At 47.9% G+C, this 16,430-nt stretch overlaps 1 protein-coding gene across 2 annotated transcripts in view; it reads right to left on the bottom strand.

Moving 5' to 3' along the window:
* Window positions 1–961: 961 nt before the first annotated feature.
* Window positions 962–16,430, bottom strand: part of B4GALT5 (beta-1,4-galactosyltransferase 5) — a 92,544-nt gene continuing 77,075 nt past the window's right edge. For both annotated transcript variants that reach the window (XM_059132863.1, XM_059132862.1), the window contains exons 3-9: window positions 11,240–11,353; window positions 10,198–10,322; window positions 9,079–9,195; window positions 8,268–8,455; window positions 7,444–7,566; window positions 5,054–5,155; window positions 962–4,121 (exon numbers count right to left, since the gene is read on the bottom strand). In XM_059132863.1, the coding sequence (XP_058988846.1) occupies window positions 3,974–4,121; window positions 5,054–5,155; window positions 7,444–7,566; window positions 8,268–8,455; window positions 9,079–9,195; window positions 10,198–10,322; window positions 11,240–11,353 (917 nt within the window). In that variant the 3' untranslated portion in view covers window positions 962–3,973. The remainder of the gene's footprint in view (window positions 4,122–5,053; window positions 5,156–7,443; window positions 7,567–8,267; window positions 8,456–9,078; window positions 9,196–10,197; window positions 10,323–11,239; window positions 11,354–16,430) is intronic.

Genomic DNA, 16,430 nt, shown 5'->3' with positions numbered 1-16,430 from the left:
GCACACAAGGCCCTACCAGGCATTTGGCTTCATCCACCTTGCGGCCGGGGCAGCCCTTCGTCCCTTGCACCGGCCCAGCAGTGTTCGGTCCTGCAGCTCGCCCGGTAACCTGCTGGTCCCGCACAACCCCACTGTTCACTGACCTCCCGCCAGGGACCCCTTCCACGCCATACGCCTGTGGTCAGCAGCCATGTCCTTTGCAGCACTCTTTGTGGTTAATTTTTTTTTTTTTAAAGATTGTATTTTTCTTTTCTGGGGAATGGGGAGGGACATTGGGGAGTCCAAGATGGAGGGCTTGATCCCAGAACCCTGAGACCGTGACGCAAGCCAAAATTAAGAGTCGGACGCTTAACCAACTGTGCCACCCAGGCGCCCCAGTTGTAATTTTAATCATCCCCTCCACTGGGGCTGTGGGGAAAGAGGACAGTAAGCTCAATGAGGCCACGGACCCTGTCCTTTTTGCTAATCATTATATTCCTAGCACCTGGACACAAAACTTTACGTTCAGTAAATACCAGTGAGCAGTAAACATTCAACAAACAGAAGCTATGATCACAGTCTCCAAGCGGAACCAGGCGACAGCAAACCCTGGACAGACCCCAGAGGAACTTCTGGATCCAAACTCCCAACTCCTTTCCTCCTCTCCCTGCCCAGGTGTCTTGTTTGACTCGATGGGCATCTCCTGGGCCCATTCTGGAAAGAAAACCCAAGTGTGGGAAGACGCCTGGGTGGCACGGTGGGGTTTAGTGCTTTTGCTCCATCGGCTGAGGCTGTCCCTCAGCTGGTCTGGTGCCTGGGCTCAGGCGGGCAGTCTTTCTCGGGAGCACCCGGGGCCAGCCCAGCCACGCGGAAGCCGCAAGCTTCTTGAAGGACCACACAGACGCTGAACTCCGTGAGAAAGAGAGGGGAAAGGCCTCCTAGAAGCCAGACTGATCTAGGCCAAGAAAGACGACCACCAAGGTTTGGTTCTTGAATATGTATTTTTTACTGAAAAAATCATCCATAAATTAACATACAAAAATGTACAAACACATGAGTAAATAATGTAATGACAAAGGACTATTTCTGTGAAAAGTGTTTTTAAAACATCTTTAGATTTCAGTGCAAAAATGTACCCCTGGCACCTCTTAAAACATAAGAGCAAGCTCAAAAAAAAAGTCGTGATGGAAGGAAGCTAGCTAGCTCCGTTCAACGCCATCGTCCACGGAGAGCGGGCACGGTCGGGACAGGCAGCTGTCGCTCAGCTACTCTGGACTGTGGTAGACAGAGGAGCTCCAACAGGAGCCCCTGTCACGTCAAAAGGAGTATTTTTGCAGTTAACTCCTCGCTCAGAAAACCAGCGTGAAAGGACAAACGTTTCCCTGCACGCAGCTGACACGGGACTGACTGAACAGGTCACCCATCAGTAGCCTTGAAAGAATTTCAGCTGCCAAAATACACGCAAGGTCACATTTGGTTCTTATTATCCGTTTCTTTTTTTTGTTGTTGTTAAACATGGGAATCTCACACCACTAACAGCTCATGGGCCTGGCTGTCTGTCTGTAACTTCCACGTTCCCACACGATAGCGTGGTGGGGGAACGACGGGGCGGTGCGCAGTAGGGTGTCTCCACTCATAAGACAAACTCACACATGATCGCAAAGTAATTTCAGTGACCCTACCTCAAGGAGTGAAAAGACACCTTCCTTTTGGCCTCAAATCGGCGTTTTCTTTTTAAAATCAGCTGTGTAGCCTTTTGCCAACGTTTTGTTCTTGGTGGCAGGTATGTTCGTGAAAAGCTTCGAACAAGACCATTTTACTACACGGCCGTGTACACACACGACATCCTTCACCAAGGATCGCTCTGTTCTGGCAAATTCTTCCAAATGACCTCATGGCTGTGTCCCCCGGAAAGCCTTCGGGGGGCTCACGGCCTTCGGGGCTGAGAGAGGACAGGAGGAGGGGCAGAGGCAAGGCCAGCACACAGGCCTGAGGGGAGATGGCAGAAAAGGGGGAAGAAATCTTTATTGCTCTGCGCACCGGACTTCAAAGGAAAACCAAGTGAGCTCCTGTGTGGAATGTTCCCTCATGAAGGTCTTTTAAAGCATGAGATGCTCAACATTCTTTTAAAAACACATGATACAACTTACCAGCATCTTCAAGGGCAGCAACCTGCTCTCTCATATGAGCCGATAAGAGCTTTGTAATGCAAGTCGGTTTTCTACAACACCGCTCTATTCTTCCAAAGAACAAAAGCATGAACAAAAAACAAGGCCTGGCCAATCACTCCCACAGCCTGTGGGGATCATATGTCCACGGAACCAACACATGCAACGGAGAAAACCCCAAACCCACACGTATATACACAAATATATCCCTACACACACATCCATGTAAACCATGAAAATTAAGGAAGTTGAAGGCAAACAAGGCAATTAAAAAAAATATGAAGTACTTTTCAGAAAGTACTCCTAATCACAATATATAAATATGCTTTATGGAAAAGGAGAGGAAAAGACTGGCATTGTTCAGAATCCTACAGAAGCCAAGAGGGACTATGGATGGAGGGATCTGGCTCAGGGAAAAACAGAGAGGCACAACTTCAAGGGCAATTTAGAATCTAACTTCAAGAAGTGCACGGAGTGTGAGCCCAGCACTCAGGCTTGGGTCCTGGCATCCAGGAGCTCGGTCTACCCACACAGCTCTGACTGGCCTCACCCTGGCCCCCAGCTGAGCCACAGCACCCAAGTGTCACCTGCTCCCTGGCTGACTGCTTCAGTCCATCGCTCATTAGTTCTATGAACTAGTTCACAATGTTGACGAAGAATCTTCCCAGAAACCAAAAAGGGAAAAATTCAGAGGAATCACTGAAGTTAGTTGATAATTTAGGCACAGATTTCAGAATTGTGGCCAAGTTCCACAAGAGCAAAAAAAAAAAGGGGGGGGGGCAGAAGAGGCAGAAAACCCACCCACCTGACCCCACCACTCTCGGTAATGAAAGGACAAAAACTTAAGTCCAGAGATCCAGGGGCGTGTGCACAGGAGGCCCCCTGAAGGGGTCTGCTTTGAGCAGGGAGAGGTCCTGTTTAGCAGAAGCCTGGGATGAGAGTGTATGTGCCCAACAGGGAGACAGAGTCCACAGCAAAGTCAAGAGCAAGACTTCTGGAAGAGGGAGGGAGGGGACAGGAGTCAGTGACCAGTGACAGACTGGACTGTTCCCATCTGTTTGTGACATGCCCTCTACCCACTCCCCTCCAAAGTGATAGACATCTGGGAAGGGAGAGCCTGCTACTGCATTTTAACGGAGTCCCTGCATTTGCCAACCAAGTGAGTGATCTAATATATATAAATCCTGTTTGAATTGGAGCCAGCTATAAAATTAAATTTAAAAAAGGCATTTTACATGGCTTATTTACAATTATACTTCTTCAAGAAGCAATTGTTACAGGTCTATTTATCTTCCCCACTCCCTCCCCCCACCCTCAATCCCCACCCAAAGCAGGTAATTAAAAAAAAAAAAAAAAGAAAAGAAACCAAAGAGAACACCAGAGATGGAGAAGAATGGTGTGTGGTGTTTCACTTGCTCTTCCTAAAACACAGCTGCCCTGTGGTGGGGTTGCCTCTTTGCTCTGAAGGCTGAGAAGCTCCAAAGGCCATTCGTAGGAACAGGCTCGGCGCCGGGACTCCGGCGGACATTGGTTCCTATCCTGGAGATCCCGGCGGGGACGCGACGCTGGGGTTCTAGACCGGGGGAGACGAGCAGCGGGACCAACGTCCGCCTTGTGGAAACAGAAAGCCAGTCCTGATGAAGGATGTTCCCAGCCACAGTGAAGGCGTTTTGTGCGTGTACTCTGTTCACATTTTCTCCTCGAACCCTGTGACCCTTCACCAGACACCGTATTTCTCTTCTCTTCCTGTGTGGAGCCCCAAGACCTCTCCCCAGGCTGCTTTCTTGGTGGCGGTGGGTCAAGCAAACATAGGTTCTCTCCTCATCTCAGTACTCGGTCACCTGAGCCAGCTCGGGTGTCAAGTTGACAGTAATGTTTTTATACAAGGCGTCGTACGTGATGTTTGCAAAGTAGTTCAAGTTGTTGAGGCCGTCCAGCCCTTGCCGTTCTTTGGACTTGCGCAGCAGAGCGTACCTGTTGGAGCAGAGAACAGAGGGTGGCTCTGAGTGAGGGCCCAACGCCCTCATGGTGGAGGACAGAGCAGGGCAGCCCACACACGGGTCACAACCCAGGGCAGCTCTCCGGCATCCCACGGCCGGCGGACAAGCCCACCCCGCCCAGCTGCTCCCTGCTGAAGGTTATTATTGGAGACCCCTCCTACTTCATGCCAGGGGCTTTGTTTATGACCTCATTTCATTTAATGCACCGCTCCTTAAGCAAACAAGGAAACCAAGGCTTCCGTTGTTCAATGGTTGGCCCAAGGTAAGGTTACGGAACGGGGAAACGGGAGGTAAGATACTAAAAATACACCAGGTGAGCAAGGTCAGGTCTGCATTCCGTGCCCTCTCACGCCCCTGACAACAGAGCTCATGCAATCAGAACTGGTGGTCCGGAGAGCAGTCCTCCTCCTCGTGAGCAAGACACAAAGGCACTCAACACAGAGCTGTCTCTCCATCCACATGCCCCCATGATCCCAGAATGGAACTTCCTGATCAAGTGCGCCCACATGAATAGAAGCTCAGGGGTAGCCTTCCTGAACCGGAGCTCACAGAAAGGGGAGCCAACTCTGCTTTGCCCTGTCAGTGTAAGCTACATGGGACCTTGAACTGAGTGGATCTTTCTCCAACTCCCTGAAGGCTACAGAGGAGACCATGAAGCTTAAGAGGCCAAAAGAGTGATTTCCTTCAAAGATCTGTGATCAAATTGTTCACCGATAATCTGCTTTCACACAAACGCCCGCCTCACAGGTACATGAAAACCTATCTAGAAACTGCAACACAGCCAGACCAGGACCCTGGAGAGAAGGCGGGGAGTAAGATGAGGGCTGAGTATGATATGCTCTGGGACATCTGCAAACGCAAAGTATAGAGGATGATGTGTAAGAACAACAAACAAACTGCACCAACCTTCCAAGAAATTGGACTTCTCCTCGGTGGTGATGAGGAATAGACTTGTACTTCCCGGTGTCACCTTCTGGCCGGCTCACAGAGTAGCCTGCATTCTGTACTCTGTCCCAGACAAAGACATTGGGCTTTCAGATTCCATGTTCAAGTACCCCAGACCACCACACCCACACCAAGGCTGAGAAACCCCAGGCTGAAAAGCAGAACAACTTCTCCATCTAAATGTTCAATCGCCCATGCCCCTGCGTAAGTTCACGGCTTTAGAAAAGAGGTCTATGATACCAAAACTTTTTGAAAGGCAAAAGGCAAGATTCTTGGGAGTAAGGTGAGACATAGGCTCTCAGGGACGGGGGCAACAGTGAGCGTTCATTCCCCTGTAGGTGAGTGCACACAAACGCTCCCTCTGCCGGCTTGTCTGGGTCCTATCAAAAGTGTCTGTCAAATAAATAAATAAAATCTTTAAAAAAAAAAAAAAAAAAAAAAAAAAAAAAAAAAAAAAAAGTGCTTTTCTCCCTGGTGGGCAGCGCCTTTCCTGTCCACAGCCTACCACAAAGCAAGTCAGTGAAGTCCGAGTTGTACTGTGTTGTCCCTGCTTATGAACTTTAATGACTGCACTCCCCCATCGTCAGGGAGATGAACTAATTTGTATGACATCCTCTAATCTCCGTGTAAAACTTCACAATACTAGGAGGAAAGCAGAACTTAAGGAGGTGTCCAGTTACTTATTCTTCATGTGATGAAGACAGAATTTCCCAAGCTGGATTTGCTGGGCACTTGACTGGGCTGTAAGAAGTAGCACGTGGAGGCAGACTCTGGGTATCGACATGGAATCCATGGTCATCATCACTATTTTAAAGCTTGGCAGAGTATTATTTCAACACCCTCCGCTTGACTCCAAATTATACTCTCTTTTTGTTTTGGGAAACGTGTTTTCTCTCCAGTTTGGTAAATACAGAGAGGTCTACAGTTGCCTGGGAAGGGTGCAGGGCACTGGGGAGAACCAGCTCCCCCGTCCCTGCGTCGGGGCTCCTGTCCCCTGTTCCTGCGCCAAGGGCTCCTGCTGAGCTGGGGAGAGCACGAGTGGAGAATTATGACAGATGTCCTGGGGGAGTTCAACTGGATTCAAGGACCGGTCAAACCAGTTACGTTTATCGAAAAGCTGTTCATCTTTACTAGGTTCCTAAGAAACCCAAATTAAGAGGATGAGATGCCATTTGTACCTCTCAGATTGAGAAAGAATTATCTGGAGCTCTTTTGTCCAGTACAGCAGCCAAGGGCTGAAATGTGGCAAAACATAAAAGCTTATCTACAACCAACGTGGGCGGTGATGTGAGAAGGCGGGAATGCTGACGCACGGCTGCTTGGAATCTTTCTGTGATCACTTTTGGAGGGAAACTCTGGTAACTATCCAAATGTAAAAAGAGCATTTACTTGACTTTGTAGTTCCACAGCTAGGAATTAATTCTGAAGAAATATTTGCACACGTGAACAAGGACGTTCAAAACTATGAACAATGTTCACTAAGAGGAAAGGATTAAAATAAAATATCATGCGTCTCCATAAAGGAATGTTGCGAATTGTTAAAGATAACAAAGTGGCTCTATCCCTGTTAACAGGGTTGGAAGAGGAGAAGGGATGGGTCTGGGTTGTTTGTGTTTGAATACAAAGAAGTAGAGAAAGAAAAGCCCTGTTAAAATAGCTGCTTCCTGGGAACGAGACAGCACAGCGACAGGGATTAAGAATTATACCCTTTGGTTTATGCACCTTTATTATCTGCGTTTTTACCAGCAAGTATTACTTTGTAATTAAAGCAACAAGTAACTTCCGTTTTTAAAACCCACCGAGAAAGTCAACAGATACAAGATGGAGATTGTTTTGCTTACTTGTTCCTTTTTAGGTTACTATTTACTTACTCATTCTGTAAAGAGATTAGTTTATACTACTCAAATATAGCATCATTCTCACAAACTTGTATAATATAAGCCTTATCCAACAGAACAGATAAATCTGGATATTCCTGTCACTAATACGTGATCTCTGGTTTGGGGAGGTTTCACTGAAATGTGCTTTGAATGTAAAATATGTACCAGATTTCAAAGGTATAGTAAGAGAAAAAATAAATGTGAAGTATATCTCATTAATATTTCATATTGATTATATGTTGGGTGGATATTATTTTTGATATAGTGTGATAAATATACTGTTGGCATGTTTTATTAATATGTTAAAATGAATTTCATCTCAAAGTTCTTTTTTTAACCTTTTTAAACATGACTACCAGAACACATCACATTACCTACATGGCTTGCACCCTATCCTATCTGTGTGGTGCTGTCTGGGGGAGCCCAAGGCAGCATTTCTAGAAGGCCCTGGAAACCGGAAGAGGGGAGTACCTGTTCCACAGGTCATCATCTTCTCCACCCCAACCCCAGAAAGCGTTCGGAAAGCCATTGATCTTCCGAAACTGTTCCACTGTTAAGCCGCTCACTCCACCAAAGAACTCGGTGTAAGGAAGCCTAGAAGGAGACATACAGCCTGAGTCATCTGGGAATCAAAGGACGGATTCTTCCCCTGGGGAGGGCCACCACGGCACTGGACAACTGCTTCCGGTATGACACAGCGCCTACCGCCCTCAACCACCTGCCATGCTCCCTCGCGCTGAAACACATCAACCTTTGTGGCCAACTGCATCTTACTCTAACTGATTTGTTTTGTAACAGCTTTACTGAGACAGAACTGTACATTCCAAACGATTCACCCATTTAAAAAGCATGCAATTCCATGTTTTTAGGATATTTGTGGAGTTGTGCAACCACGAACACCAATCCATTTTAATACCTTTCATCACCTTCAAAAGAAGCCCTGTACCCATTATTCTCATTCCCCTCCTCCCCACAACCCGATGCAACCGCTGTTCCTTCTGTTTCTATGGATTTGCCTATTCCGGACAAGTCACGGGACACAATCATGCAACATGTGGCTTCTGGTAACTAGCTTCTTTCACACAGCGGCGTTTTCAAGGTCCATCCCTCCAGCCCCGCAGGGCAGGGCTCCATTCCTTTTACCTGCCCGACAGTGCCCCGCGCCGGGGCTGTGTTCCATCTCCTTCGTGCCCCCGCCAGCCGCCGCGCGCTGGGGCAGAGCTAACAGGATTTCGCCATCTTTGCGCCTCGCAGCACCTTTAGAGTCAACCTCTTCCGGAGGAAATGATACTCACAGATACATATACTTGTCCAACTTCGTTGCAAAGTGCCTGGGCATCTGCCCGCATCCATAGTAGTTCCGATCGCTTTCTGGTATATGATCCACGTCGTGAAAAATAAGACAGTCCCAGTCCAGATCCTTCATTGCCTCTTGAAAACCGACATTGAACAGCATGGCTCGATTAAAGGGCTGGGTGCCAACCTAAAAGCAGCAAAACTGTCTTTTTAAAAGGACTCGTGGAACACCGTCTTCACCGCCTCAGCGCAGCCTGAAGGAGAGCTTCATGAACCCAACTGGGACAGATCACCTGGCCAGAGCGAGGCCTGGCCCGCAGTTCATCACGGCCTCTTGTAAGCCACTTGACATCTGGCCTCAATTTCCTTAGAAATAAGAAGGGTAACGGGCCCAGGCTCCTCTCTCCCACGACTGTTGTAAGAGCAGGCATTCGACCTCTCAGGCCTTTGGAGGAGCATCCAGCCCCATAAAGGGAAGAAGGAACAATATGGCCATTTCTCCCCACTGCTCCTTATCTTAAGGGGAATTTCCTGGGTCTGGAGACCCAAGACACCACCCAAGCACCTCTGGCGAAACCACCTTATAAGGGGCCTTTGTTCGAGGGTAAACAAAGTTCCATCCTGGACTCCCTCAAGTCTGCAGGTGCCGAGTAACACCCCAGCCAGAAGCCCGGAGCTGCTCTGTGCTCCCCTCTCACCTCTGCGGGGCTCAGTCCTAAGAGTTCAGTTTCACTGGCTCCGTCTGCCACGGCAGATTGGCTGAAACCACCCTGAACTGCTGTCTCAGAAAGAGCAGGACGGGCCACTCACCTGCTCGACCACGTAGAAGGCGAACCGCAGGCGCTGCCGCTGAAGCATGGGGATCAGGTGCCTGAGCAGGACCGGGAGGTGCTCGTGGCGGTTGCGGAAAGGGATGAGGATCGCCACCTGGAGAGGGTCACCGCACAACAGGCCGTCCCGTTAACGCACGCAACATCGGCTTTGCGGCAGGACCCTGCCACAGAATTAGTGACCAGCTAGCTCCCGGGGCACTCTAGAAGGTTGCCTTATCCGCGACCTCCACTCCATGGAGAGCTATGCCGGCAGGCGGACCCTTGGGCATAAGCACGCACCACACTGCGTAACACAGCCGGCCGGCTGAATCAGTCACTCTAACCACAACCCAGAGGCACACACTGGTTCTACACCATGACCCGCACACACGTGCCCACAGATACGAGCACACAACTGAAATGGACTCCGCAAGACAGTACTCCCCTGACAACACGCAGTACACTCTGACATGTATCTGTCTTTTACATATATACATTTTTAAAAAGCGCTGATCATTAAGTTGACCTTACATCCCAGTGATGGGCTGGAAAAGCCCGTCTAGTCCAGATCTGCCTTGCTCACTGCACGACGGGCACAGAAGCTGCACCTGAACAAATACTTGTTACAAGAATGGATGGACGCAGGCCAGTGTCAGGGGCCAGGTGGGTCCACACTGAGGCCTCCTGACCACCATATCATGCAGAAAACCACTAAGCAACTGTCAATGTTGGGCTGGAGAGCACCGTTCTTTGCTGCACTAAACTAACAGCCAACAATGCCGGACAAGGCACGAAGCAATAAATTTGTGAAGATGACTTTGACCAATGTGGCCCAAGAGACCTACCAACCCTCCCCCTCACTTAGCCAGTATTCCTGTAAAGACAAAAGGGTCCTGCACAGTCATAGGAACGATGCACGTTTCTGGGGCTACAGTGTTCTTAGGGAAACCCATGCCTTTGAAGTGTTGCCATCAAGTGCAGATACTTTGCAACAGGTCATAGGGTGCAAATACCAAATTATCGGAGTCTGTGAATCCCACGGTGGCTTGGAAGGCCGGCAAGGCCGGGCAAGGCCGGGCGGGCCTCCCAGCACCTCGGGCGTGGCCCCACACCCTACCTTCCATCGAGGCATGCAATCTGAAGGCTTCCAGTGACCTCCAAGCTTGATGGCTGGGTCTTTAGAGAAGATTTCATGGATGTCATCCATTGAGATTTCGCTCATGTTTATGTCTATTGGGCCCTCTAAACAGAGAGTGGGGGCGGGGGGAGAAAAAGAATTAAGAGGCCAAAAAGTGACAGCACGTTTTCCCTGTATGACCAGGGTTTCACTCTCTAGGGAGGGTCAGTGCTTTTTTTCCAGCTGACTGTGTTCTCCACAGAGACGGGAGGCCCTTCCCCTGCCTGCAACTCCCTGCACCTCAGCTCATCACTAGTGCTGCGTAAAGCGGCAAGTCAAGAAATCAAGACTCCGTGGAATGGCAGCTGAACTTCTCAAAGAGGAAGGAGGAAAGAGTAAGGCTGAACTTGGAGCCTCTCTGCGTGCTCCAGAGGCAAGCACAGACACAGGGCCCCGGTTCACTCATCAATGATCCCAAGTAATGCGGCCCAGACCCCAAACACTCGTCATCACTGACTTAAGTGAAGGGGGCCTGTGTGAAAGCCCAAAGGCACGAAAATATAGAAGGACTTACTGCCGTTGCTTGAGATTATACAGGAGACGGCAAGAACAAAAGGACAAGACCACAGAATTCTGAACCAACGCTTGGAGAAGTCACGTTCATCCGTATTACCAAATCAGGTATAATCAGCACGGGATTTATACTAAAAGATAAAGCTGGTTGCCTGTACTTTCTCTAGGACGTCCTAACAGGCCCCAAGTCATCAAGGAAGGGGTACATGCAAAGGGAAGACTGAGAAATATGGTAGAAAATGACACTAGGAACACAGGCAACCTTGCAGAAGGGCTGAAGAAGGGTGAGGACACAAGTAGCTTTTCTAATTCCTGTTTCCAACGGCAAGGAGGCATTCTATTCTCCACATAAGGGAGGCATCCTAAGAGATTGAGAACACTCTCTTTCATTTTAATAAAAAAAAAAAAAAAAAAAACAAAAAACAAAACCAGACACTTCAGTTTGAAAAGTGGGGGGCACTGTACTCACTCATGGAAGGGAGCCTCTCGGGGCAGGTATGGTTTGCAAAGTAGGTGAAGTCTTCAGGAAGAAACGTTGTGGTTTGTAGGAAGGTTTCACTGTGGTTCAAGTCAAGAGGATAATCTAGACAGGGAAAAGAAAAGGCAGCTCAGACCAGCACAGGTCATCAATTCTGCAATTCTCAGAGGCCTATCAAAGCATTTTTCTTAGCTATCATCTTCTGCAGAATCAGGATTCTGGACCAGCTCTTTGCTGCAGCTAAAAATTTGAACCATCAATAAAAAGGTTGACCAGATGATAAACCAGTGTCTCTGTTCTTATTGGTCTTACAGCTTTATATGTACTCACTGTCCAGCCGCAGAACTCAACAACGTAATTAAAAACAAACAAAAAACAACCAGCACCCGCCTCCCCCCATGTCCTACTCTCTACGGCAACTAGTTTCATTCCTTCCAGCCAATTACTTTAGTACGTACTTCCCATACAGCTGTTCCAGATGCTTCCATCACCTTACCCACAGACTTCCACTGTGGGGCCCATCTTCAGTATTTACCCTTAAGTCTTTACTCCGTAGATGACTATTCATTCATAGCTGAGAAATATGCCAAGTTAGGATTTCTTTTCCTGCATAATTTGGTTGTTCTTTTTCCCTAGAGTGACTGTTTTGTTTCTCTTTGCTTAGTTTTATATGGCATTGTGACTAACGCCATGCCCTCTGCCACCCACGGCCCCTCTTAGAAGGTCCACCAGCATGAGACATTCTCTCCTCGGTCTTCCCAGAGACGGTCCTGCGCCTTCCAATCCCACGGGCTCTCCCGGTGCCCGCTGCGCAGACACCGTCCTGCGGTCGGTCTCCCCTCCTTGGCGTCCTAGAGACTCCCTTCACTTCTCACCAGCGGGAGACCTCACTCTGCCTGGCTTCCATTTCTCCTCTTTTCTCACTGGAAAACTTCTTGCAAGTAGCTTCCTAGGCAGGGGGGGATGGAAGTGTTTGCAACCTTGCACATCTGACTGTTTTCGTTCTCACTTGATTCACAGGGTGCCAGGGTTTACAGAATGCTTGGCTGGAAAAAATTCTCCCTGAGGATTGTGCGAGTGCTCCCCACTGCCTTCTAGAATCCACCTACACCTGTTAAATCAGAAGCCATTCCAATCCGGCTCTTCGTGAAGGTGACTGGGAATTTCTTTCTGGAAATGAAGAACTTTGTCCTGGTTCAGGAAATGTCACATTTCTACTCTGAGTTCTATGCTTGCCCACTGTGTTGACCGTTTGACCTTTACAGTCTAGAAACTTGTATGCGCCTGTTCTAGAATTTGGGGGCAGGACTAGAGGTTATCACTGTGATGATGATTCCCTCCCTTCTGTATTCCGCATTCTCTTTCTGGAGAACAGAAAACACGAGTTAGATGTCAGACCTCCTGGTCCTCTGATTTTCTCATTTTCTCAATCTTTTTTGGGGGGATGCCTGGGTGGCTCAGTGGGTTAAGGCCTCTGCCTTCAGCTCAGGTCGTGATCCCAGGGTCCTAGGATCGAGCCCCGCATAGGGCTCTCTGCTCAGGGGGGAGCCTACATCCTCAATCTTTTTTTTTTTTTTTTTTTTTTTTTAAAGACTTTCTTTATTTGAGAGCGAGCACATGTGCACGAGTGGAGGGAGAGGCAGAGGGAGAAGAGGACGTGGACTCTTCAGAGTAGGGAGCCAACTCGGGGCTCCATCCCAGGACCCCAGGATCACGACCTGAGCAGAAGGCAGGCACTTAACCAACGTAGCCACCCAGGCCCCCCAGACCTTCTTTTCATTTTCATTTCCGCTATTTTTTTTTTTATTTTAAAAAGTCATTTTTATTTCCTGAGTGTTCATTTCTTACAATATACTCTTTTATTTCATGTTTGCAATCCTTTTCCCCCCAGCCTTGAGAAGGTGTGACAGCTGTTTTGCATTCTTCTTCTCCCAGCATCGCCTGTGTCTCTCCATCTGCTGCTCCTTGTTTGGTCTGATCCCTGCACAGTGCTCCTTTCACTGCTTACATTTAAGAGTGGGGCACTAACTGCAAGGGCTTGGGCTGAGGTTTTCCATTGCAGAGTGTTCTGGCCAGAAGTCTGGTTCGGGAGCCTCCAGCACCAGTATCTTAGGATCCTTCTTCTTGGTCCAATCAGATTCCCCAGAGAACGCTTTTTTTTTTTTTTTTTTTAAGTAATCCCTACCCCCAGTGTGGGGCTTGAACTCACAACCCTTAGATCAAGTCGCACACTCTCTGACTGAGCCAGCCAGGTGTCCCCAGAGCACTCTAGTCTTAACCTCCTGCCAGAAAGTTGCAGTCCTCGCTACAATACAAGCACACTGCGACAGAAAGAGAGAGGGGTTGGAAGCACTCAGGCCCAGCCAGGAGCCCCAAGCTGAGGGGCCCCTGTTTCACCATCCCTGAGGGTGATCAGGTCTCTAGTCCTCTGCCAGGATGGGGAAAGAACTGGGTATCCGACTGCTTTTTAAGCACCTTTCAACCAATTTTTATAGTAGCTGTCACTTTCATTCTCATCTGCAGAAGTACCCAATACTGCTACTTCCCAAGCTTCTGGAGGGTTCTAGGGGATAGCGGCTATCCCTGCGGCCACATCAAGCAGTCCGTTTTCTTGGGTCTGCTGGGCCCCGTATCACTGGTCTGTCTGCTTTCCGACTTCCAACTCCTTGTTCTCTTCATTCTTTGGGGTTTGTGCCACTGAGCCACACACATGAGAACACGCACACCCCCTCTTTACTGTCATTAGTGGGGCCTTGAGAGCGTGAAGTGGGTGCCTTTTTCCTAGGGAGTCTGTATGAAGGGGCCCTCCAACTTTTTTTTTTTTTTTTTCAGGTAAGGACACCAAGGCATCACATACACAACTGGTACAGCTACAACAGAGACCCGACTAAGGTCTGGGTTAGTGACCTCTCCAGTGTGCTGCACAGTTTTTTCAGAGTATGAAAATCCCTCTCGCCAATCCCCTTTGGGATTCATGCAGATTCTATGAAAATTAAAACTTCCTATTCAAACTCGCTTTTTGCACTGGAGAATTCTACAACCTTCAACTCAGATATTTTTCAAGCAACACTAAGAGGGATTCCAAGAATCTACGGCTAATAAATACAGGGAATCCTTTCACAGGGGCACAACTCTGAGAGTCCACTGCAAGAGAACGAAGTCTCTTAAGAGGGAAAGCGAGGAACACAATGCTTTCTGTCATTTTCAGTAGTAGCTTTCCTGACAAAAACACCAAGCCTGCATTATACAGACATGAACAGTGCCGGCATGAACCCTAAGAGCAAGATTACATTTTTGTTTTTTACAGAAATTACAGAAATCAGCCCCAAAGTCCCCAGTCTGTACATGCAAACGTGTCCTAAATCGATCCTTTCTGAAAGTACTGACACTTCAAAGACCTATGTCAAGAACCTCCAGTTCTAATCATTACTCTGGATAATTCTGATTTTGCTTCTTAATTACGTGTATGTGTGTGTGTGTTTAAATATATAAATGATTCTCTTTAAGAAAAGTTTTCATGGGTGCTAGAAAAGGTGTATTTTGTGATACGCACACGTGCAGAGGGAGCAGCTGCTGCCGAGCAGCACCACAGTAATTATATTTGCCTCTGAAGGAGAAGAAATTCCCAGAGGCATTATAATAGCATTTTCATAAGCAAATTAAAAATACAAAACACAGAAGCAGAGAATAAGAATTCTGGGCAGTGACAGAACCAAGTCTTAAAAGAACTACAACCTAAACAGGAAATAAGATGTAAAAACAAAAACAAAAAACTAGCGTGCAGAAGGGCTAAGACACTTTCTAGCCTTAATGATCCTACCTTTGGGGGTTTGCGTGAAGACACAGATAAAGCCGTTAAGACGTAGAGGAAATTAACTGCTTGTGACCTGATAAAGCTGCTTGGTTACTGTGGGGTGCCAGCTTGCCCAGAAATGGGGACGTCCGAATGACAGCTCCTTCCTCTTCTTCTTCTTCTTCTTTTTAAGATTTTATTTTTAAATTAATCCTACACCCAGCGTGGGGCTCAAACTCACAACCAGGAGACCAAGAGTCACAGGCTCCTCCCACTGAGCCAGCCAGGAGCCCCTTCCTCTTCCTCTGCACCTCCCTACTGCGTGAGGGAGCGGCTTCGAGGATAGAGCAAGCCTGCTGAATCTCTCTGGCCATGGCTTTATTTTTTAATTTAACTGTAATCTATTTTAAATCAGGACATGTTCTCCCAGCAAGGGAGGGAGAAGGGCAAAGAAGGCACTGCTTCTACATTTATAAAATGGAAAAACAACAGACATCCTTCCTACCTATAAATTCAGATGGCATAATGATTCAACCCTGCTTCACACTGGTGGTTCGGCAGCCACGCCTGCACATTAGATCATCTACGAGGCTTTAAAAAAATCCTAATAATGCCCAGGCTATTTCCCAGACTAATGAAATAAGAACCTCGGGGGGTGGGGTACAGACCTTGGTATTTTTTAAAGCCCCACCTTGTTGGCGGGGGAGGGTTTCCATGTGCACTGGGGTCGACAGGGCTACCCCAATACACAGTGATGGCTAAAATCTGCCTTTTCCTTTATCTTACCACATCCAGTTGAGCGGGGACTGGGAAATGCTGACCAACAGATTTCAGAAGAACCACCAACTTCCCCTTCCATTTGAGAAAAGACCGAACACTTGCCTCTCTGCTTGAAAAATGTGGATATTTATATATACTAGAATCATGCCATCAGAACCAATATCTGTAAAATGAAAGAATCAGCATTTTTCATGTGTCAGCATGCCTAAGGATAACCCCTGCACCTGCTGGGTGAGTAGACATAAGGAAGACTATGAACTAAATGCCTAAAAACCACGGAGAGAGAGGGGAAGAATATCTAGCTCACTGAACAGATTACAAAGCGCCCCAGCAATGACTTGATTCACTCTATTCGCCTCTGTCAACAGTCCTGTTTCCAAAAATGTGGGCAAGAGAACATTTTTCTGAGTATGTGACTACAAGGGGCTTGGGGCCAGAGGTGTGGGAAGGTTTGCGTGCATGTGTGTACACATGTGGGTAGAGAGGTAAGAAATCTCCCTCCGGGTGAAAGTCACAGGTAGAAGGGCACCTGCAAACTCCTATTTAAGGACGAGAAAGGACAGGTCACCCAACTGCTCGCCTTATCTATAAAACTAAGTGTCAGAGGTG

This window comes from Mustela lutreola, chromosome 9, assembly GCF_030435805.1.
Source record: "Mustela lutreola isolate mMusLut2 chromosome 9, mMusLut2.pri, whole genome shotgun sequence".
NCBI lineage: Eukaryota > Metazoa > Chordata > Mammalia > Carnivora > Mustelidae > Mustela > Mustela lutreola.
Note: the sequence above shows the minus strand (reverse complement) of the source record. Positions and strands in the feature narration are given on the sequence as shown.